The sequence below is a fragment of the Pholcus phalangioides genome, unplaced genomic scaffold, assembly GCF_987345545.1.
Source record: "Pholcus phalangioides strain wild (caught in Gottingen) unplaced genomic scaffold, Ppha-v1.0 ptg000031l_1, whole genome shotgun sequence".
NCBI lineage: Eukaryota > Metazoa > Arthropoda > Arachnida > Araneae > Pholcidae > Pholcus > Pholcus phalangioides.
Genome location: NW_028301621.1, coordinates 6,176,217 through 6,201,412, shown reverse-complemented (window position 1 = coordinate 6,201,412; position 25,196 = coordinate 6,176,217). Strand labels below are relative to the sequence as shown.

At 37.3% G+C, this 25,196-nt stretch overlaps 1 protein-coding gene across 7 annotated transcripts in view; it reads right to left on the bottom strand.

The window, feature by feature from the left end:
- The window catches only part of LOC149067053 (neuronal acetylcholine receptor subunit alpha-7-like), a 145,742-nt gene that overhangs the window by 83,315 nt on the left and 37,231 nt on the right, over positions 1-25,196 (bottom strand). For all 7 annotated transcript variants that reach the window (XM_089252965.1, XM_089252963.1, XM_089252962.1 and 4 more), the window contains exon 2: positions 10,125-10,264. In XM_089252965.1, coding sequence (XP_089109091.1) covers positions 10,125-10,264 — 140 coding nt within the window. The remainder of the gene's footprint in view (positions 1-10,124; positions 10,265-25,196) is intronic.

Genomic DNA, 25,196 nt, shown 5'->3' with positions numbered 1-25,196 from the left:
TTGCGATATCTCTTGTCTTTCTTGGTGTTGCAATTTGGGTGGCCAGCAGTGTATTTTCTCCCATTAACAGTAGCTGTAATTTTGGACATTAAAACAATTACAGCGGAGTTTGTCACATAGCATTTCAAATACTTCCATTAAAGAAATAAGTTTGAGAAGAAAAAAAAAGTAACGTATGCGCTTCTTTTTCAAACACGCAAACAAATTAGAATGAATATCTCATCATTTCTTATTAGTGTCCGATGATCATCAGCAACAACCACAATTTCAGTCTGAACATGACACGGCGCTTGTTTCGCTGTTTGAAACGAGATGATGCTGTTAGTCGCTCTCCTATGGTGCTCCCCACCTCCTCCATACTCTCGTGTCTCCCGATTCCGCTCGCGTGGAATCGCAGGAATGCCTGGCGTATATCTCAGTGTCAATCGCAGTACAGCTGCCCGCACGGTATCATCCGTCAGTCGACGAGTTCCTGTATTTGACATAATGAATACAACGATGAGATTCGTAACTGCGTTCGGTCGTTGACGCGTTTATTCCAAATTATTGCACCGGCTCCAAATGATAATGATGCTCTCACTCTCCACTGGAGCATCGCTCCTGTACCATCTCGTCGACAGATGCTCTTTTACGTGAACACGATGTTCATGTGTCAATGAAATTTTACATTCAGAAATCCCAACATCTTCCTTTTTTTTTTCTTCCGTATCATTAGTATTCGTAGTGTAAGGTAGAAGGGAACCACAGTAATGATGCTCCATTCACACAACTACTTGACCGTGCATGCACCTCGTAATCATTCCTCTGAAGAATATCCAACGATTTGATTGCATGCCCGAACATGTTGTGTGTATGTATATATCCATAACCCTACGTTGTCAGAGGTATGCTTGTTTCCACTTATACTTGTGCTGCCATCTACCTTCTATATTGTGAAGTGAAAATCGCAAATTCCTGAATTTTTTTGCATTATAAACGGTTTTTTTGTTGAAGGTCTGTCTGCTCTCTGCGGAGAGATTTTTTTCAGATGGGGGGCCGGAGTTGAAAACCACAGAAAACCAAGTTCAGCCGACCGCCACCTTGCCACCTACAGGGTTCGATCCTGGGCAATTACAGTGATAGCCCAGCACGGTGTAATGATTCATTCAGCGATACAATGTCGAACGCTATTCCAACTCCAAATCAAGACATTTTTTGGATATTTTACCACGGTAAACTTGGGAGAAAAATGTTTGTTATATCTCCACCGGGAATCGACCTGTTCCACACACGACCTCTTGCAAATTGGCTACTGGCCCACAGAGATATTATTTGATCTTCCTTTCCTTCCTAGAAAGTCTGCTGAACCAGACATGCACCTCGTCCATATTCCTCTGTGGAACTTCTAACGAATTGGTACATGTTGGAATGTGTGTGTAGTGAACCTCACGTGAAGTTTGTTTCTGTGTAATCTTGTTATGTGTAGTGCTGCCATCTGCCCCCAGTTTTTTTTAACTATGCGTGATGTGTAATGATTGAATAATTATATTGTTGTAGGTCTGTTGCTCTCTGTGGTGATACTTTTTAACGGGGAGATCTGCTCGCATTCGCGCCTCGAGGTTGGGAACCACAGAAAAGTCTGTTGATTTGATGTATGTTCGGCCAAGAGAAGACCACCTATCTCTGCTATCTCTAAAAGAGGCTGCAACATCTCTACTCAGCAAGTGACGCTACTGTTTTAAGGGAAGAAAAGGCATGTCTCTGTGGTATAATATTCAGTGCGGTCACCGGTGGAGACAAGAACCTTTTCTTTCCCAAGTTCACCTTGCCATAATATTGAGAAAGTGTCTTGATTTGAAGCATCGTGGGCCGAGAGAAGATCATCCGTCTCTACTATTCCAACGTGTTGCATAGCAATAACATAGTAATTCCTGTAGATAATATCCTGTACCTCACCATCAATCATGAGATTTCGTTAATGGTGTAAAAGTAACAATAAATACGCTTTAAAAAAAATCCGAATTTCTTCGCATGTTTTTTTCTTACAAATGCGTAGTTTTCAACCGAATTCCTTGAAATTTATATGAAACCTTGACAATGTACTAAAAAATATTTCATTGAAATTTAGAATAAATATTCAATATACAAAAGAGAACCACGCAATACAACAGAAAGTAAAAACTATGAATATATAAGAAAATTTTCGTTCGCTGATTTGATCAACTTCCTTCTGTTTGAAATGATACTTTTTGTAAGCGAAGAACTGAAAGTTTATGTAGAAAAAGTCCTTCTTTTTTTTTTAACTCTTTTCATTGATTGAAAAAACTTTGATATTTTTGAAGAGTTTTCAATCTTTAAAATAGTGACTCTCCAAATTTGACTGTTCACGTCAAACTCTCAATAACCTGCAGAAAGATCCTCCGAGATGATCTCCGAATCATTCACACAAAGCCTCGTTCCGTTTAAAAAAAAAATGTTTTAAAAACTTGTGGAAGTCCAAAAAGCATCGTGCTGTATTTCATAGCGTTACAGCAAGCATAGTGGTTCTCGACTTTTTGAAGCCCACGCCCAGGGTGATCCCTTTTTATAAGTGGAAGACCCGGTCCCACACACGACTAACGGGAAATAAATGTGGAAAATTAAACAGTGAATCACTATCAGACCGTTACCGGGGCCGCGGTACGGCGATCGAGAAACTTTACTCTAGCAGCACATTCGCACAGTGAATATGGAGCTGCTAGCAATGCTCCACCTCACAAAGCTAAGGAGCACTCATTCAAAAAGCTTAAAATTGCTGAGTTGGACTTAGTTTCTCCATAGTGTGACATTAAAATATAAATTATGGGAAAATCTCAAAGACATTGCTATCCAAAATTCTAGATCATTGACGAATTAAAATACAGTGAAAACTAACTACAAAACAGTACCCGTATATATAATATAAATCCTCCTAATAACTCCTCTCGATACAATGATATCCCGTGTGAGTGACCATTTTCGTGATCAAGTTAGTGACCGTTTTAGTGACCAATGGAGTGACCGTGTGAGTGATCAAGTCCGTGACCTATGAGTGACCACACACTCACTTGGTCTCTGATACGGTCACCTTCTGTCACTCACTCACCCACTCGATCACTCATACGGTCACTCAGACACTTACTTGGGCTCTCATATGATCAGCTACTAACTTGCTCACTCACGATCAGAGCAGGCAAAATGCCAAGGGAGAAATTTCGTTAAACCATATTCGAGCTAAAAATATTTTGAGATTAAAGAATATTCTAGAATGCAGAACGATCTTCACGATCTTCATATGTGCTCTAGCGGCACAATCTCACATTGAGTATAGAGCTTCTATCCAGACATTCTCTCACAAAGACGGGGAACACTCATTAAAATAGCTTCAAATTATTGTGCTGGACTTCGTTTCGCCATACTGGCGTAATACCATTGAAATACAAACTGTGGGCAAATCTCAAAGACATTGCTTATAAAAATTCCAGATCATTGGCAAATTAGAATGTGTCTAGTTCATGGAATGGAAACTTTTCCAGCAGGAAATGTGAGTATTCGTCTAAAATATATCTGAAATCATTCACAAAACCATCCAGGTCTGCGGTTTGAATCCTAAATTAAAGTGATTGGGCAAAGTCGTGGGAAGTACTTACAACTGTAGATTCAGATCCGATATGGAATGATCAGTAAATGGCCACAGTGCGCGACGGGGGAGGGGGGGAGATCAAGTAAACATGAACAATCAATCCATGTAAAGAAAAGACTATCAATGCCAGAAAGAAAATGTTCATCCCATAATTTGGAGTAACGTTAAAGAGAGGAAAAATATCAAATATGCTTCTACGCGTATAAGAATATAAAACAAAGATTCCTCGGAGGCAGGAAAGTACCACAAATGGATACAAATAAAGAAATAAAAACAAATATATTTCCTCATCTTTTTTATTTATTTGTATATATATATACATGCGCTATTCATCGCTACTCGAGCTAAAAACCTTTTGGGATTAAAGAGTACAAATATTCCAGGATCCGGAACGATCTTCATGACATATGTAGCGAACCACGGAAAAAAGAATTTAAAACGAAAAAATATAGAACGAGAGAAAATGTCACGGGAAATGTACTTTCGAGATTACACACAGGACGGTTTCATTCGCTTCTTCAAAAAAAGAAAAATTGCTGTTTTTTTTTATTTCATATTTGTTTTTCCGTCTAGAATTTTCCCTTAGTGTTTACGTAGATGGGTACATTCATGCATACATGCCATGCCAACTTGTTCTCTGTTTGGCGGAGGCGGTGGCGGTGGAATTTTTGAAATACCGCTATTAAACTAATGGAACTCTTCCGAATTAGATGGTTTTTTCCTTTGTAACTTCTTCAAAAATGCCTTCCAGGAAGGAAACATCATGTGAAAGATGTTTTAAGCTTTTCTCATTGTATTTCAGACACGAAGATAATATGGTAGTGAGTGAGATTTTCTTTTTGTGTGCGATCAGAGATTTCTTCGCTTTCGTTGAGGCTCTTTTCTGGGTTTTCCCCTTCTTTAATATGACTCTTTTTCCTCATTCGTTGATAGACATTTGATCGCTGCAGTGTTTATTTACTTTATTTTTACATCTGCTTGATGAAGAAACATCTTCTTGAATCTGCCTGACAAAGAAACACCGAACGCTTTGAAGAACCAGGCATATCTGCGTTCCTACTCCTATCTCTCTGTGAGGAGGAATATCAAACCCTTTCGAAGGATGCATTTTCCTTAGCTTCGAATTTTTATAAGAGGTTCTTTTTTGGACTTCAGTGCTGGGTGGCCAGTTGGTGTGATCTCGATTATTGTTTCTCATAATTTCTTTTAAGCACAACTGAAATAACGTCTTTTATCATTATCATAGTGATTATAACGTCTGGCCCTAGATCAATATTACTTGTTATTGATAAAGAAGCATATTTTCAGATTTGCCTGATTCTCTAACGTGTTTTCATAATCTGCCTGACAAAGAAATATTTTTTTTTATCTCCTTGATGAAAAGGTATCTTTTTAAATCAACCATATGAGAAAGTATCTCACTTAATCTACCTGAGATGGAAATATTTTTCAGCTCTCCCTGATTAAAACGTCTTTCTTTTTAAATTTCCTCAATGAAGGAGCATCTCTTTATTTCTGTACGATAAAGAAACATCTTTAACATTTGTCTGATGAAGAAGTTTCGTTTACGTCTGCCTGATAAAGAGACGTCTCTTTAAATTCCAATGACAAAGAATTATCTCTTAGATCTATCCAACAAAGAGAAATATTTTTAAACATCTTAATGGCAAAGAAGTTTTTTTTAAAAACTCTGTATTTATGAGGGGCACCTTTTTTAATCTGCGTGAAGAAAAATGATATTTTTTAATACCCGTTACAAATAAGCGTCTTTTTTTTTACGTCTGCATGATCAAAAGTGGTTTTTTTTTAAATCTCCGAGATAAAGAAACATTATTATTTTTTTGCGTCCACGTGATAATAAAGATTATCTCTTCAAATCCGACCAACATAAAAGCAATCTACCAAATACGCGTAAGAAGTATTTATGTGACTGAGCGGAAACCGATTTTTTTTTTCATTTCAATACCAATATTTTGTGCCTACTGTGGTATTTTTGGTATTGATCGTGTCAAATAAGCAGGAAAAAAAATCGCAACAAAAAATACAAATACAAATACAACGCCACAACAGGCAAAATGCCCAACGAGGTGGCTGATAAAAAGATGCCCATAAAAATATGGATGTCATATGTTTCAAAAATACAGCAACCCCATTAAAAATGCAATTAACACAAATTACAAACAATATATACACATGATAAAATATTATACAATGCCCATAAAGAATACTTATGGTTGTCTTATTCTAAGAATGGATAGCTTCTCGATTTACCCCAAAATGTTTATCGTATTTCTTTTTAAACGTGTCAATTGTGTTACAATTTACTACCTCCGGGGGTAAGCTATTCCATTTATTAACAACCCTATTAGAGAAAAATTCCCTGCGACACCATAACCTTGCATTGTCCCTCACCAATCGATACTGGTGTCCCCTTGTAAAAGCAGTCGATTGGCGGTGTACTAAAAGTTCATGGTCCATCCTATCCATCCCACTGAAAATTTTGAACATTTCGATCATATCTCCTCGACACCTGCGTTCATCCAATGTAAACATATTCAAAAAATGAAGTCTCTCTTCATAACTCAAGCCCTGTGTGCCAATAAGGACACGCGTAGCTCTTCTCTGCACCCCTTCAATCAAGTCTATGTCCCTCTGTAGGTATGGTCTCCAAAACCTTACCGCATACTCCAGTCCAGGCCGAACTAAGCCTCGAAAAAGCGGAAGAATGACTTTAGGAGAACGCGAAGAGACCTTTTTGAAAATGAGACCAAGCATTCTATTCGATTTTTTTGACAACCGCTGAACAATGTTCAGAAAACTTAAGTCGCTCGTCAATGAGAATTCCCAAATCGGAGACTCTAGTTGCATCCGGGATAGTGACACCATTCAACTCGTAAGAGAACCGTGGGTTGTTCGAACCAAAATGAGCGACCATGCACTTATCTACGCTAAACGTCATGCTCCATTCATTTGCCCATGCTGCAATCTTGTTTAAGTTGGTCTGGAGCAACTCCCTATCGCTTTCATTCCCGATTACCCCCATTAGCTTCACATCATCTGCGAATTTGCTAGTAATTCCATCGATACCCTGATCGAGTTTGTCGATAAAAAGTGAAAAAAGTATGGGGCCAAGGACACTTCCTTGAGGAACTCCACTCCAAAATAAAATTTAATTATTTCTGCTGATTAATGTTTAGAGAATTTACTATTTAGTATTCAAAATTCCAATCTGCGTGATTTTCTCATTGCATGTTTAATATGCTATGGAGCTATCTGATTTTGAGTACGCATTTTTGTGTCTTTAGACAAAATTAACCGTAACATATCACCCCGTACCTCTTAACAGTTATGATGATGGTGTTCTGTTCCTCGTCATTTATGTTTCCCTAGAATCTTTTCGTCAATTGTATTTGTTGAAATTCTGCCATCGCGTATCATCCAGTAGTAAGAGAAAGGAACCTGTACAAACTGTCATCCCATCTTTGGTCAATAAAGACATCTTCGTTTCCTTATTCCTTCCTGGAGACGATGATATTCTTCCTTCTCTTCGAAAACGTTCAAAGAATCTGGCGACCCGACACTTCCTAGTGGCATCTTAGCAATTGTTTTTAAACTCCATCATTGCCACAGCTGCCACTAGCGAAAATCGAGGCGCACCGAAATTCAATTGTAATCTTCTACGGCATCCATCTTGGACACAAGGTGGGGAAACATCTGGAAGAGGCTGTAACACGCAACAATTTGCCTAAGTTTACTCCAAGAACCAAACGATAAATGTCAAGATGCCGTTAAACAGCCAATGGAAGAAAACACGTGGCTGAATGGGAAATCTCGAATTAAAATTTAACATAAAAATGCTTTCTTTCTTTTCATGGCTAGTGCATTCCACTTCTGTTTCACCTCCAACGTAACGAATTTTGTCGGTAGGCCCTATATTCTGTTGATGCACGTGCGACTAGTTGTGTTTGGTAAATGCTTTATTGGTACTGCTTGTCTTACCAAATTAGAAGTGAGAATTCGCAATGAATTTTTGTTTTCTGTTAATACTGCAGTTTTGTCCGATATTTATCACGAAGCAACGTATTATTCAAGTCGGAAGAGTACTTTCACTGAGAAAGTACTTGTTATAAAATAACAATAAATTTAAAACTAAGCTTTTCTTTAGTAACAACCATCGTTAATAAAACGCGAGAAAAACAAAATACTTTTCTTTTAGATACGAGGCGCGTTAGACTCTAGCCACTACTATATATTAAAAAGAAATTCAATTTAGAGTACACAAAAGTTTTCCGTTCACCGCGCTTCATTAATTAATTCTACGAAAAGAAAAGAAAATCGCATTGTTATATTATACCGCAAAATAATGTCTAATTAGATTGATTGTCACCTTAAAAAATGAAAATGAGGGGGGGGTGAAAATAATGACGTATCTCCTTATTTTGTCTTGTTTTCTCCGTCCTTCCACTTCTGTAGCTTTGAAATAAATTTCTAGTTTCCAAAGTGTCTTGTTTTTCGTTCGATTCACGATAATTTAATTCCTGCATTATCACAAAATATTTACAATTGTATACATTTTTATCATAAAATATTATTAAATGTGATCAAAAATGAGAAAGGGAGAAAAGCACATTTTACGAACGTGGTGTTTTACACACCGCAATGTGGATGATGTTACATGCAAATATTTTCAGCACGTACGTGCAGCTGGGATTAACTTTTATACAGTCAACACTGCATAGAATCACTGATAATGTTATCATTCTGGTATTGTTATTGCTTTTGCAAAGTACGGAACAGATAAATATCTTAACGTGGGGAAAAACTCGCAGGACAGTTTATGTTGTCAGTTTTTTCGTCGAGAAATTTAGTTCTTCTTCCTTACTTTGAAAGTTGAACCAGACTCATTTTTTCACTATCAACCTACTAGTAGTACACTTTGTAGGAGGTCATGAGACTTCTTTATTGACAAAAATTTCCATACACACTGAGCTCACAATATCCTAATGGGGCCGTAATGGCTGCTATGATTCATATACCGTTCGCCATAGTGAAGGCATGTGTAAGGTTTAAAAAAAAAAGTATTTTTCTTTTATCTCATGGTCATGAAGCTGGCCGCATTCACGTTTCTCGACCGGTAGATGTTCACAAGGGATCTTTGAAACATACAGTAGGTTATAAAAAAAGTATCACACACACAATTGGTGATTCAGACAATTTCATTCTTACTCCTCACACTTTCCGAATAAAAAGAAAAAGGATCTTCTGCTTGAATGGAAAAAACCCGTTTTAGAGCAATGTGAAAAAAAGCATGATTCAGCATTGAAAACAATTACGTGGGAAATGAAAATGGAGTTGGCTCGTTGACCCAAACAGGACACATGGTCATCGTACACACTACTAGGATTTTTTTCGGACATCGTTATTAATTTTTTATTATTTTCAGAAACCCCGAGTACCTATGTGATCACAATAAGCGGCATGCAATATACTTGCATATAATCTGAAGCAGAAATCATGAAGGATAAGATGTGGCTGCTGCTTTTATATATATAGCAATACGAGTCATGGTTACTTACATTCAGGGGGAGGGGGGTCATTGAGCATGACATTGCACATTTGGAGAAAGGGGTTCTTTATAAGAAGCAGTATGCGTAGTTGTCGAGCTGGTTGTATGAGTTGGTCGTCTGAAACACATCACACATTTAAAAACATATTTTGTTTCCTTTTTATTTCTCGTTGATGGTATTTTTTTATTCATGGCTGTTACAATATTTCGACAGCTTTAGAAACAATTGGACCACTGTTGGGACAATAATCAGTAAAAAATTTCTATTCCGTATATACTATCCAAATATCTACTTTTGTTTCGATGAGATCTGATCATTCTACTAGCTATAACTGCTTCATCATGGTCTAACGAAGGTGAAAGCCTGAGCTATCATTTCTTTCTTATCTTACAATTTTTCATACTGCCATATGTGAGTCACTTAAAAAAGCAGTTTCAACTGCGATACGTTTTACCATATTGGAGTAAAAATTATTCATTTTCTTCCTGTTAAGGATGAAAAATCTCAAATGATTAATAAAAGTTTCTCAGAATACACGAGGACGGTTGGTGCACTTCTTTTGAAGAGAACGTCAGAGTCTATTCACAATCTACTTAAAAAAAAACAAATATCCATTCTATACCATCATTGGATTCAGCGAAAATAAAAAAAAAGGTGATAATTTAACGCAACTGTGTCAAAACTACCGTAGAAATCGAATTCGACTGTATCTAATTTCCTTTTACACTTTTACACAAAATGAACAAATGTTAGAAATTGAAATCAATTTCGATTGTTTCTATTTATATTCTCGCATACCATGTAACGACATGTTTAGTGTTACTGAATAACGTGTCATTGAAATTTACAAGCAATACAACAGCACGCACAATTAACCAAAACGTAGACAACATTTCAGAAGGAAACGTGTAACTTACCACGTCAATGATTTGCTGGAGCGTGAGTCCGAAACTAAGTAGTAAGGGTTCAGATTCATTGGCAACGGGCCGCTCGAGCACATTGTAATCATTCAGGAGTTTGTTGAGAAGCTTCCGCTCGTGAGGACCTTGTTCTGATTCTGAAACAAACGACGAAAATCATATTTCGATTCCATAAACATAAAAATGATAATCCAAACAACCTAAACAATTACACACCAATTTCACCTTTACAGTCAATCTCAAAAACGATTGAAGCCATCATTAAAATTACAATTCTGACATTTTTATCAGTAAAACATATTACAGTAAGATTTAATTTTACGAATAAAAGTAATAAATTAGCGCTCTTGGATTTTAACAGATAATTTAGATTGTTCTAGAAAACAATAAACATGTTTCTTTGGATGTTGAAATGCCTTCAGCATTATAAACCAGTGTGTTCTTCAACCTCTGGTCCTGTTTACTATGATTACGGAGCTGGACTCAATTGCACTGTGACAAGCGTGCTTTTAAAACTCTTTATGTTAGAAAGAAAAACGTTCAGCCGTTTCAATCAGCAAAATAAAACAAAGGAATATCAAATGGAACTCGATGGCAGTGCCTTATGTCTCAGAAACAAGGCTGCAGCTACGTACGTATATATATATATTTTTAACAAAGTAGAAAGTGGATGTAAAACTACATACATGGCGTAAAAAGTGACTACGCAGGTTACGCGCGCCAAGCGACGGAAAGAAGAAAAAATATTCAGTGGTTGCGAGTGAGTGTAAATGGCATGTTGATGTTTTTTCGTGTGTGTGCATTTTTTGTAAATAAATTAATTTGGTGATTGTGACAAGTCGTCTTTTAATTAGAGTGGAGTCAGATGAGCGTTATCAAATCAACTCGCTCGACATCCCAAATGTGGTGACGCGGTGTGGAATGACGCAAGAACATTAATTGGCACGTGGCTGAATAAAGGTAGGCCGGATTCGTATGTTCACTTTCTCGTGTGTCCTCTGGGGTGTTAAAAGTGCAATTCCGTTCACATTGGTATTGAAGTTTACACGCTGATAATGCCGGATCCGAAACCTGGAAATTCAGGAGATGAGAAAGTTGAATCACAATGTGGTCGTGTGTCTGTCAAAGTACCAAATTTTTGGCCAAACAATGTGAAACTATTTTTTGTTCAATTAGAGTCCAGTTTCAGGGTGTCTGGTATTACTGTTGAGCAGACAAAATTTGACACATTAGTTGCTTCGTTAGACCCTGAAACACTGTCACATGTTACTGACGTAGTTTGCGACCCCCCGTCAGATCGGCCTTATTCTCAGCTAAAAGCCCGTTTGCTTTCAGAATTTGAAATTTCTCACACGAAAAAAATTCAAACATTACTTGAGGATGTTGAGTTAGGGGATCGCTCACCCTCAATGTTGTTAAGGCAAATGCGAGATCTCAGCGAAGGTTACGTTGATGATAATTTTTTGAAAAATTTATGGTTGCGTAGATTGCCGATCACAGTGCAAACCGTTCTGGCCATTAGTTCCGAAAATTTGGACAAATTGGCACAGATGGCAGATAAAATTTGCGAATGCACTGCTGTCTCTGTTGCTTCCGTAAATGCCTCTCATTTGACTGCTCGTAAAAGTGATGAAAGCACAACACTAGTTGATCTCAAACATCAGGTAAATGAATTAACAAAACAAGTAGAGAATTTGACTGAGTTGAGTCACCGTCGAACAAACAATAATCGAGGTCGATATCGCTCTAATTCTAGAAATCGTAATGCAGTAAAAAAAGAAAATTGGCTTTGTTGGTACCATTTTCGATTTGGAGAAAAGGCAACTAAGTGCGTTTCGCCCTGTTCCTATGGGTCAAAAAACGAGTCAAGCCAACAGAAGTAGCTGCGGCTTCTGGGAATTTGGTTTTAAGTCGCAGGCTGTACGTGAAAGATCGCTTAAATAAGTCTGAATATTTGGTAGATACAGGTAGCGATGTTTCATGTTATCCCAGATCATTTATGAGTAAAGAAACTGCTGTTAGCACATTTAATCTCTATGCTGCGAATGGGACATGTATAAAAACATATGGTGTCAAATTGCTCACTTTAGATTTAGGATTACGCCGTACATTGCAGTGGCCATTTATCGTTGCTGATGTCAGCATACCCATTATAGGAGCTGATTTTTTACAGCATTTTGGTTTGCTTATTGACATTAAAAAACGAAATTTAATTGACCCCTTGACAAATCTTGTGTCTCATGGTCGTGTTGGTTTATGTGACATTCAGGTAGTAAAAACAGTTTCGGACAAATCTGGGTATGCCGATCTTTTGCTCAAGTATAAAGAGATCACGCAGTTAAATACTGCACCTCAAAATACTGTAAAGCATAACACGTTACATTTTATACCTACCGTAGGCCCTCCTGTTTCAGCCAAAGCACGCAGATTAAATCCTGCGCAGTTGAATATAGCCAAGCGAGAATTCGATTACATGTTGGATAAGGGTATTTGCAGGCCTTCAAAAAGTAATTGGGCCAGCCCTTTACACATGGTTCCCAAGGGTTCGTCTGACTGGCGACCCACGGGTGACTACAGAGCTCTGAACCGCATTACTGTACCAGATAAGTACCCTGTACCACACATTCACGATTTCTCGCATATGCTCAATGGAAAGTGCATATTTTCTAAAATTGATTTGGTTCGCGCCTACCACCAAATTCCAGTTAATCCACCTGATATACCCAAGACTGCCATCATAACACCATTTGGGTTATTTGAATTTCCATTTCTAAATTTTGGCCTCTGTTCAGCAGCACAAACTTTCCAAAGATTTATCAATGAGGTTATGCGTGGTTTGGACTATGTTTTTTCATACATTGACGATATTTTGGTTGCTAGTGAGAATCCGGAGCAGCATAGGCAGCATTTGGAAGAAATTTTTAAACGTTTTTTGGAATATGGCATTGTCATTAACGAATCTAAATGTGAATTTGGCAAAGAGAAAATTGAATTTTTAGGTCACACAATCAATCAAAATGGTTGTTGTCCTACTAAAGAAAAAGTTGATACAATCTTGAATTTTCCCAAACCTAGTGATATTAGCCAATTGAGACGATTTTTGGGGATGATAAATTTCTATCACCGTTTCATTCCAGACAGTGCGGTCATTCTTGCACCCTTAAATAAGTTACTGGTTGGGGCAAAAAAGAATGACAAGCGGAAAATGGAATGGAATTCGGACTTGGACACAGCTTTCGAAAAAGCAAAAAATGCCATGGCTGAGGCAACTTTATTGTACCATCCTTCAGCAAATGCTAAAATGGCTTTGGTCACTGATTGCAGTGGTTTTGCGATGGGTGCTGTATTACATGAAGTAACACCTGATGGCCCAAAACCTCTTGGATATTTTTCCAAAAAGCTGTCACCTGCACAATGCAATTATTCAGCTTATGATAGGGAATTGCTTGCTGCATATTCAGCAATTCAGTATTTTAGGTATTTGTTAGAGGCTAGGCCCTTCACTTTATTTGTGGACCATAAACCCCTCATATTTGCATTTCAGCAGAAACAGGATAAATGCTCACCTCGTAGGCTTAGGCAGCTTGACTTCATTTCGCAGTTTACCACAGATATTCAGTATTTACCAGGTAAAAGTAATGTTGTAGCGGATAGTTTATCCCGCATTTGTGAAATCCAATTTTCCCCATTAGCAGACATGCAGTTATGGAGCAAAATGCAATCTGAAGATGAGGAAATGAAAAATATCCTGGATGGTAATATTGATTGTAGTGTAGAATTAACGAAATTGGGGATGCCTGCATCCGATATTCACATCTATTGTGATAGTTCTACTGGGGAAAATAGATTTTATGTCCCTCAAACCTTAAGAAAAAAAGTGTTCGAACAGGTGCATGGCTTATCTCATGCTGGCATCAAGGTCACTAAACAATTAATCAATAGCCGTTATTTTTGGCCTAATCAAAACAAAGACATAACTGTTTGGTGTAGAGCATGTGTACTATGTCAGAAAACCAAGGTGCATAAGCATACAAAGTCGCCTTTGACAAAATTTTTAGTCCCCGATGAACGTTTTTCACATGTTCATATAGACTTGATAGGACCACTTCCTCCGTGTCATGGTTTCCGTTACTGTCTAACGATGGTAGATAGATTCACGAGATGGCCCGAGGTAGTGCCACTATCCGACATGACGGCTGAAAGTGTCGCCAGAGCGTTGGTACATGGGTGGATTGCACGATTTGGTACACCTCAGAGGGTAACATGCGACAGGGGTGGACAATTTGAATCTGGTCTTTTTCAGGCTCTTTCCCGAATGCTTGGCATCCAAATTGCAAGGACCGCTGCATATACGCCACAGTGCAATGCAATGGTGGAAAGGTTCCATAGGCCACTCAAGCAAGCATTGATGTGTCATATGATAAAACAGGTCCTGGAAGGCCTCGACTCAGACTGGTATGAAGCTCTCCCATTGGTTCTTCTTGGGTTAAGGTCAGCATATAGGAGTGACCTTGATGCCTCGACAGCCCAGCTGACTTATGGTTCCTCGCTTCGTCTTCCTGGTCAGCTGTACGACGATCAGCCATTGTCTAACCCTCCCGACTACATTGCCCGATTGCAAAGGATCATCAGCTCTCTGAAACCAACGAATCCTGTGCGGCATGGACTTCCAAAGATCTACGTCCCGAAGGAGCTCACCACCTGCACTCATGTCTTCATCCGCCGTGGTCCCTTCAAGAAGTCTCTCCAGTGCCCGTACGAAGGTCCATTCCGTGTTGTGCGCAGATTGACCAAGGACTTCGTGGTGGAAAGTAAACGACGAAGAAAAGGTGGTCAACATCGACAGATTAAAGCCGGCATTTTTGCTGTTGGATAAAGCCGTTCAGGATGACTCATCACGTTCCAGTGATAAGAACAAAACTTACATCTCCCGATATGGTCGTAAAGTTCGGTTTCGTCTCACAAATGAAGTGTGAGACTGGCGGGGGAGTTGTGTGACGGAGTTTTGCCAACGCTTGGCGTAAAAAGTGACTACGCAGGTTACGCGCGCCAAGCGACGGAAAGAAGAAAAAATATTCAGTGGTTGCGAGTGAGTGTAAATGGCATGTTGATGTTTTTTCGTGTGTGTGCATTTTTTGTAAATAAATTAATTTGGTGATTGTGACAAGTCGTCTTTTAATTAGAGTGGAGTCAGATGAGCGTTATCAAATCAACTAGGTCGACATCCCAAAAACCAGCTTCAGCCGACCACCACTGCGGGGACGATAGGGTTTGAACCCGGGACCTCGCGATGCGAGTCCGTCACTATGACCACTCGACCACCACAGCGCCGGTTTCAGATATGCTGACTTTTGATGACAAGGGTGGGAGAGGGGATTAAAGGATGCTTACGTCATGAACTACCGTTATAAATATATGGAGTATTCTTATATGATGGCAACTTACTTGGTATGCCAAAAAAACGAGAAAAACCTTTCCTTAGTTTGTGGGCACCTGAACTGACATTCTTCTTATTGATATGTCCGCTACAGAGACACTTCATTGATCGCTAAATGTTCCGAGAATTCTTCAGGTGATCTAGAACTGTGTCGCGAGCAGCTTAAGTCCTCTGGAACTGTGCCAAGCACCAATCAAGTGATCCGTAATTGTGCCGTGAATCACTTGACTAATCTGGGAATGTGCCGCGGATCATTTAAGTAATCTGGAAAAGTACCGCGGGTAACTTGACTGATGTTGAACTGCACCGAGGGGCCGCTTATGTGCTCCAGAACTGTACCACATGTCACTCAAGAGATCTTTAAATGTATCACGGACCGCTTAAGTGATCTGAAATTGTGTCGCGGGTCACTTAATTGATCTGCGAACGTGTCACAGGCCGCTTAAATGCTCTGGAATCAGGTTGCTGGTCACTTAAGTAATCTGCAAATGTGCCGCTTAGTTCATTTTTACAAAATTAAGTTGGCGGCCCACATGAGTTAACTCCGAGGGCCACACTTTGTCCGCTGGCCATGGGTATTGCATATATGGCGTAGACGGTGGGTCGGAATGAAATCTTAAAGAGGAATTTTGAGTTCTTAGCCTTCAACTTCGAATAGCATCTAAATTAACAGAAATTTATTATAATAACGTATAAATGTATTTTCTTATTCTTAAATATTTTCTTATTAACTTTGATGAGCAATTTAAGAAACTTCTTTCAATTTCTTTTTTCCCCGCGGGTTCGCAAATTAGTTCTCCGATTTCCGGTGGTCTACGAAATTAGTCACTGATTTCGCACGTCAGCAAGTATAAAATGGTTGGAAAAAAATTACACTGGAACACCTGCAGCCATCTGCAAAAGAAAAGTTCTGCTACTTAATGCATGAAGCAAACATACATGCACCTCGTACAAATTTCTTGCAAAAGAAAACTGCACACCGTAATCGATTGTCTGCCGCAAAATAATTATTTTGAATCAACTAACGAACATTATGTTTGGGTTTAAACTACGTGTATTCATATTCGGTGCATGAAAAATAGCTGCTGACAACATCGTTACATTCGTGTGAGGAATAAAAGTTAATAATTTTTGGTTAATCAATACCAGAAAAATAAATTTGCGATGCTGCGCAGCAACAAAAATTTTATTTCCAGAATTTTAAAAGTAGTTTTGTTTTTATTTGATTGGTGGACGCAACAGTCTCAGTGCAACGCTTTAAATAGTACTCGAACCACTGCTACCATCAGAAAAATTAACTATAAAAACATAGCAGCCGTTATCATAGCATAAAGACAGCGTGCAGCTTAAAAATAATTTTTTTAGTAATGTTTAATTATCGTTCATTTCGATGCTTTACACCGGTTTTAACCTCTTTATGATCACGAGCGTAATATTACGTCGAAACACCAGTGGAATAAATTCCAACAAGAGTTCTGTGGTTTTTTCCCTCTCTCTTCACCATCGCGATTTTATATCAATTCTATTATCTACGGAAGTTGCTCTTTGTTTCCATCCTTTCTTTATCATGTATCTTTCTACTATATAGCCTATATGTAAGAGCGAAAGAGAACACGCTAGGGTGAGGGTGAAAAGAGGACTGTAAAACAATACTCTTAACTATTACACTTTTTATTTTTAATTTTTTTTTCTTTCCCACTTCTTCCTTTTTCTATTTGGTTTTCAAGTTACCAATCAGAAGTACGCGTGATTGATTCACTGATCAAATACAATAACTACTAACGCACTGAATCTCTCAATAACAAGAAAAAGAAAGAAAAAACTTTCTTATCTATCAGCATCTTAGATGATCCGTATCAGATTCAATATTTTAGTTTTTACATACACTCGGGAATTTATAAGAAAAGGTCTGAATCCTACAGGGTGGTTATAAATAAACCGACATTACTGAGGTTAATTATACTGACACTACTCCGAATTATGCAGCGCGTTGTGGTGGACGTATTTCATTGAAACTTGATGTAAGCGTTATTTGGACCATGGGAAAAGGGTAAGAGCGATAAAAAAAACATCACTTTTTCACCTGGTGTTCAAAAACTGAATTGAATATCAAAATGCCTCCATCAGAATGGAGGTGCATATGTCTGAGTAGTGTCAGTTTATTTATAACCACCCTGTATTAGCGATATACAGAACATAAGTAGAGCTGATTATGACGAAGTTAAGCATAACTACTAAAAATACGTACTTACGAAAAGAAAGTAAACGAGTAATCAATAACAATTTGTGATCTTACAGTAGTTCTTCCACGGGTTAATTTATTTTATTTTATTTTTTGCATCGGATCGATACATCTGGATAAAACAAACGATAACGTTGCCAAATTCCTAATTGCGGGCCGTTGAATCGCTTTTACGAGCAACACCGGTGAATGTTCTGTTAGACCCGAGAAAAATGGTTGTGTCGTAGCGATTCCTTATCCGGCTCTCGTGCGAGAGACGCAAATTGCGCGAGCCATTTGTTACAGGCTCCTCTGAACCCACAACATCGTCCTGTTACGGATCGCACTAGCGAAAACCGCAATCTTTCAAGACGTAGCGAAAGAAAAATAGCTCTTTGCTAACTCCTGACAGCGTGAGTCTCGAATGTATCCGAATCTTTGTAGCTTCCGTATAACGCCGTTCCTTACTTGGAGCTGATATAAAATCAATTATCTCGAAGTGCACCGGGGCTCCGTGCGTGTTATTTCAACAAACAAGGCCTTTGGTCAAATACTTCACTGGATGGGGGAAAGAAATGGCTAACGCTGAAATATGAAGGCAACTTTCCAGAAATATCAACCTTTAAATTTCTATTTGGATCAGCAGAACAGAATCAATTCGATATTTCATGAAACGCTGTTAGGTTCTTTTTTTGCTAGAAGCCCCATTTTATGTCGTCCAACATCGAAAATTAGATATTTGTGTCAATTTTCGCGAGCATCTTTTATGCTTTTTACTTGTAGAACAGCCCGATATGGTAGTTATTGCATTTGCTCAAACTCAAATAAGCTTATAACCCCAAATCATTGAATGCAAACTGAATAGTTATTTATTAGAAGTGACGATCACCGAGAGACAAAATTTCTGGGATCGGGCTCAAGCATTGAGTACCAAAGTACTCGAGAACAACCAATTAGACATGGCTGATCTGAATGGTAAAAAGTTGAAGATTTAATCAATTACCTCGTTTAATGAATTTGATTTCACTCATCCTCGATAACCTAACGCCAGTAACAAGTTTTTGAGGAAATGATATATTTTACTGTTGCTACATTAGCTTTCATTCATCTGTAACCCCCCCCCCCAACTGCGAAAGTTGGGAGTAGAAATAGTGCTAACGCACAAATATGGCCTATATTTAGACAGTTTTTTGTTAGAGATCCTCTGTCCTGCGAGTAATACAATGGTGATGGTAACACACAGGGAATTCCATCCATGTTTGGATACTTTCCAAATCCTCATCGTATCGAAAAGCATCAGAATACGAGCACATGTGCCTTTATTCCAAATGTTCTTTAATGTTGGAGAACATAAGAGAACAATTGAAATGTTCTCTTGAAATGTTCTTTATGTGACAGTCACCGTTTCCGGAATATTACACACGAAACGGTGAGTTTAATATCGAGTTCAATGAATGCTTAAGCAATAATGCCACGCACAATTGAAATTTTGATCTCAATTATCAAAGTATCCCAGGTATTTTAGATTTTCCTTCTTACACGCCTCGGCCAACTTTTGCGAACCGTTTATATATCGTTCCTCATTTATTTTATGACTTACGAAATCTAAAAAAAAACACCAAATTTTGGATGGGATACTCTCTGTACATGCTCTTTATCGCAGTTTCCGATTCCCACCGAGCTCTTAATGGTTTCCCGTAGATATTGTTCACTTGATGGTGGTACACACTCACTCTCAATATATTATCTGCAGCCGTTTTTATTTTATTTTTCTACTTTCCAGCATGATGAGCCCAGGCTATAACTTTAGTTACTTACATGTAAAAAAAAAATTGGTGAGCCAAACGAATCCGGAATTGAAGATAACGACGACACGAACAGACGCTCACATACATACATACATACTAAACTGCCATAGGAATAACGTCGTTTTTTGGGAAAGAAGGCTCGCTCGATGAGTTATTGCTGCTTCTGCTGGAAGCTATTTGACGGCAAAACGCAAATGAGCTGCTTCCTGCGCAAGAATTTCGAATTTCTTTTCAGCCCATTTAGCAGCCAGCAGAAGTTTGGTCGCTCTCAGACTTTTCTTCTCGTTTTAATACGTATAAGAGATGCTCCAAGCGAACGGCCCGTGAAGTGAACGAAATCCGTAGCCTGACAAATGAGTTTCTTCGTCGTTGTCGTCTCGCCCCAAAACTAAAATATTTACCATGGAAAAGAAACAAACTAACCCCAGGAAGTACACTTATAATAAAGTAGCGCATATTATAGTATATGTGTTTGTATATAAATGAATAGTCTCACGAACGAAATGACAAGATCTCTTTTGCTGGAAGCTCCTAAAAAACCTACAAGAAGCTACCAAAAAAAGCTTTCATTCTCTTTTCAACTGCAGCATAAGAAAATGGTGATGAACCCGTAATTGAATTTTCCCCAAAAAAAAAGGGCAAAACTTCACCCGCATCCTTCGTCCAACAATGAAGAAGGAATTTGTTTAAACATTTAAGACTACGTAGCATCCAAGTCTCGAGAAGGAGTATTAAGACTTCCCTTAAGAAACTTCACAAAAATAAATAAAGCCAACTCGCAAAATGGAATCGCGTGTTATTACTGTACATCTAAAGGTCATATCGTAGTTCGCATAGTATCTATTAGATATTACGGTATGGTAAAGCTTCATTACAACGAAAACAAAACTTCAAATTATGGTACTGCCTTGCAGGATACTACTATGCAAGATTACTGCTATTTTGCATAACACAACGATATTTTACAGTATTATTCTTACACCACTAAGCCACGGACAGCTGCGGTGTGTGGGAATTTCCTGCCAAGTCCGTGAAACATTTCGCCAAATTCTAGCATCCATTATATGATTGGGGGGACTGCATTGTTGTGGGATGAAAGGGATGTCTTTGAAATTTAAAGATATGTGAAAAAAAATGTTCAGCTGTGACAGTAATCAAGTCAACAGAGGAATAAAATGCAGGTTATATCAGTGCTTTATATCACAGAAACAACGTTAAATGATATAAATTTTTTCGCCAAAGAAGCAATTAATGTCCAACAACTATGTATATATACTGTATAATTGTAATTTTTAATTTAAGATTTATCAAAGAAAGTACTACTGTATCTATCTATATGGGGCCTATTCATTTTCATTTCTGTTTTAATGAAATGAAATTGAAATTTTTGACTGGTTGAAATCAATATTTTTGTTTTAGCATGAATTTTTAATTTTAATATATTTTCCAAAACAATGAACATATTAATTTAATATAATCCGTATTAATAAATTATATTATATATATATCATTTACGTAAAATTAATTGTAATTATATATATTTATTTATTTATATATATTTACATAATATATATATTTCTCTTTGTTTATATATAATTTATAAAGTAATCAAAAATCAATAAGAGAAATCAAATCTTTAAAATGGATGAAAATGTGCGAAATTACGCAAAACATAATTTCACAAATAATGAAAACTTTCAATAATTTCGAGCCCCCATATCTGACACGGGGGCTCACAATTAATTCGATCTGATCGATGAAGTGAAAATCATGTTTTGACACACTTGCGTCATTTCACAACTCAAAAACCCGAGATGGACAGAATAAAGTATGAGTTGCAAGTTTAACTTCTGTCACGCGAGATTCTCACGCAAATTTGAATTATTTATTTTATAAGCAATTTCACTGCTGGCAAATTTATAAATGCGAGCCATTCTCTGTAATTATTTCACGCGACGTGGAATGATTTGCCAATTTTGATTTTTATGACACACCAAAAGGAGCACAACTGTACATGACACCACCATCCTTTCGGTCTGCAAGCATATTTGGTTACTGCACGTGACAAAACATTAGTATGCTTGTTACTGATATGGGAGTGTTCTACTGCATCGGAAAACTTCCGAACACCCGAACGTATTTCCCGAGCTCTTTAGGTGGAAATTTCGAAGCTGGAAATGTGTCAATAGAAAGTAAGGCATTGAGACAAATAATTTAGCAGGTTCAGAAAAAAACTACATTGGAAATGTGGGATCGAGGTACCAAATATAAGCCAAATCTGTGTTAAGAACTATATATATATAATGTATTACGGTAAATACGGTAACTCGGTTATCATGTATAGACGATTGGCGGTTGCCAATCGTCTCGGAAGTTGGATAAATTTATCACTTTTACCGGTGATTACGCATGATACTCGTTGGTGAAAGTTAATTTACATTTAGGGTTGTTAAATTAGAGTACATTATATCGGGGTACAATTGTAAAATTTGTTAAATGAGAGACCAATGTACTAGGGTAAGATCGTAAAATTCGTTAAATGATAGTTTGTTATTTGGAGGTCTGATTTCAGAATTCGTCAAATATAGACGTTATTCCAGCGGGGTGCTCTGAAAAATTCGTTAAATCATAATTCGTTACAACCAGTTCAGATTCACGAGTACAGTCATATAAATAATACATCTCATCACAACAATGGGACCAATTTATCATATTTACTAAAAAAATGGTTACTAATAACCCGCAAATGTGATGAAATTTGTTCGAGATTTATCATGTTTGCCAAGGAAGTTCAGGTATTCATTATGATATCCAAATCGGATGCAGATCTGATCGATAGATGGTGCAGCGAAGTATCTTCCGTACGTACAGACCTACTTCACAGGTTCACCCCATGACAAACTCCAAGTTCAGGTAATTTCGACATTACTTTGAAGAAAAGCCTATTTATTAAAACCTTCCTTCTTAAAAAAAAAGTTCTTAAAAAAAACCGGTCGTAAATATATTTTTTTATGAACAGATAGTTACTCGGAAATAGCTTCAATAAAAATCTCAAGCTCGTTACCCTGTGCAAATTATGTTAGAAGCAGTTGGTACACAATGTGTTGTAAACGACATAAAAGTGTGGTGTGTTTCTCCGCCTCCCCTAGATCAAAAGACATTGAGAAAATTAAATATATCCTACATCTTGTTGCAATTAAAATTTTTAAGAGCACTTTTTTTTTTAATTTTAATTCGATTCTTTTTCCTTAAAAGAAGGAATCTTTTATTTTACGTATTATTCGGGGTGATTCAAATTTCAATTCCATTAGACTATCTCTGCGACCGTTGAATTCTGGAGTATTCTCTCAATCACAAAAAAGTTCTGAAATTACGAATGTCGTAAAAAATGTCGTAATTTTTTAGGGAGTCGTGTACATGAAAGGAAAAACTTTTTACAGAATACGCGTGCGCTAAAACTTCCAATTACTGAAACATAGATTAGTCTTTTAGAAGGAAATCATTTGCAATAAGTTCCATATTTCTATAAATGCAACATTCATCGAGACATTAAAAATGAAAAATCAAAAGACAATACAAATACACCAATGTTTCGGAGTGTTGTAAGATTGGCTGGAGAATCTATTTTCAGGAACTGTCCACAAGTGAAATGAGCTCAAATATCAGTTCTTCTGTTTGGATTATTTTATTGCGCGTATTTATCTAAAAGACAAGTGCTTTTAATCGCTTACTGCTTCAAATACAGCCAGTCTCGCTTCTCGCTTAATCGAATACCAGATAAACGAATAAACCGCTTATTCCAATGAGACAATGTTAGTGTTTCCCGCTTAATCGAGTAAATTCAGCAAATTTTGCCCACTTTATCAAATATCACGATTCACACGACGACTGTTAATACACGTAAATCAATATATATCGTCCCCGCATGCCAGAAGCACAAATTTTCAATTTTTTTCATCAGCTGGTTGGATCCCTTTTTTTTTTTTGCTATATTCGAGTTTTGTGTGCCTGGAATTCGAATGGATATCCCTATTGAAACACGTGTTACAAAATACGTTAGGAAAACAACTGCCATAGAGTAACATGGGTATAGTAAACCTTCAAATGTCATTTCCCACGTCCATATTTTTTCCTGGGACATTGCACATTCGTGCTTCTGGCATGTGGGGGGTGATGATACATACAAATTTTTTTTGTTTTTTGTTTTTGATAAAACATTTCAAATTAATGGAAAATATGTTGCCAAGTTAAGACTAAGAAAAAAAATCTAGACTTGAAGAGTAGGTACTAGCCTCGAGAGTGTCTATGTTGTCTCCAGTATGTACATTTAGTTACTATAATTTTTTTCTCCATTGAGAACCTACAGAAAACGCCAACTTTTGCGATAAAATGTAAGAATTGTAGGTATTGTGATCGTTGATTCAGTGTAATTTTCTTTTCATTTGTACTTCTGATTTATTCCAGAAGCTTCATTAACATCGATCCTTCATCATTTTTCAATATACAAACCATGATAATGGTGTGAAACATCAATGGAATAGTTCTCCGCATAATAATATCCCGCTTAATCGGATATTGTGTGTCGTAACCGTTGATACCCGCTAAGACGGGGCCGACTGTATTTTTCATCCCTCTCAGATGGAACGCAAACGGAAAGCATTGATTTTGTAAATTTCTTTGCAAAAAAGAGGTGAGGCAGAACTAAGTTCGGACATTGTATTGGATTGAATTGTCTTTGCAGGTGGTTATGCTGGATAAAAAATTGCTTAAGCTGAAGGGAGACAAATATGGGACTTATCGTACCGGTCGTTATAACGGGGTATAAATAACGCATGGTCGTGAAAACGAGCGTCAATTGTATCAAACAACTTTTCCCGCTTAATTGATTATTATGATTCATTCGATAGCTGTAAATATACATTAACAACTAAATACTGCACATAATAGATTTACAGTAATGTATATATAATGTATTTTTATTAGATGAAATACTTGAAAATCATGGCAAATATGTCATGAGTTGAGAATTATGAAGAACATAAGAGTTGAGAACATAAGAGCTGCCTTCAGTACATTTGGTTATTTTTTATTTCTATTCTCTTTTATAATTATTTTTATTTAATTATTTTATTTCTCTCTAAGCCCATAGAGAGCGCTAACATTTTTGATAATGGTAGCGCGAAGAGAAGGGATTTGTATTTGTGCAACAGATTAAAAGTTTTGGATGTAAAAAAAATGAAAACTCAAACAGAAATCGCCAAAGAGTATAGAATTTCTCAATCTCAGATGTCACGAATGGACAAAAATTCTGATGAAATTTAAAAAGATTGGCGAAAGAACGGGAAGCGCTTGTTGTACTACTTGTAGACCAAGATGTATTGCAATGGTTTCACGCTGAATGAACCAAAAATGTATTAACATAACAGCATCAACAAAAAAAAAGGAAATCGTCAAAGATTTTGAAAACTGCGAAAATTTTTCTGCTTCACAATGTTGTTTACACAGGTGGCAGCAAAGGAACTTTGTAATGTTCAAGACATTGCAAAATATATAGGACATTTCACAAACTATACAAATGACAATTTAACTGTTTCTCTGCATAA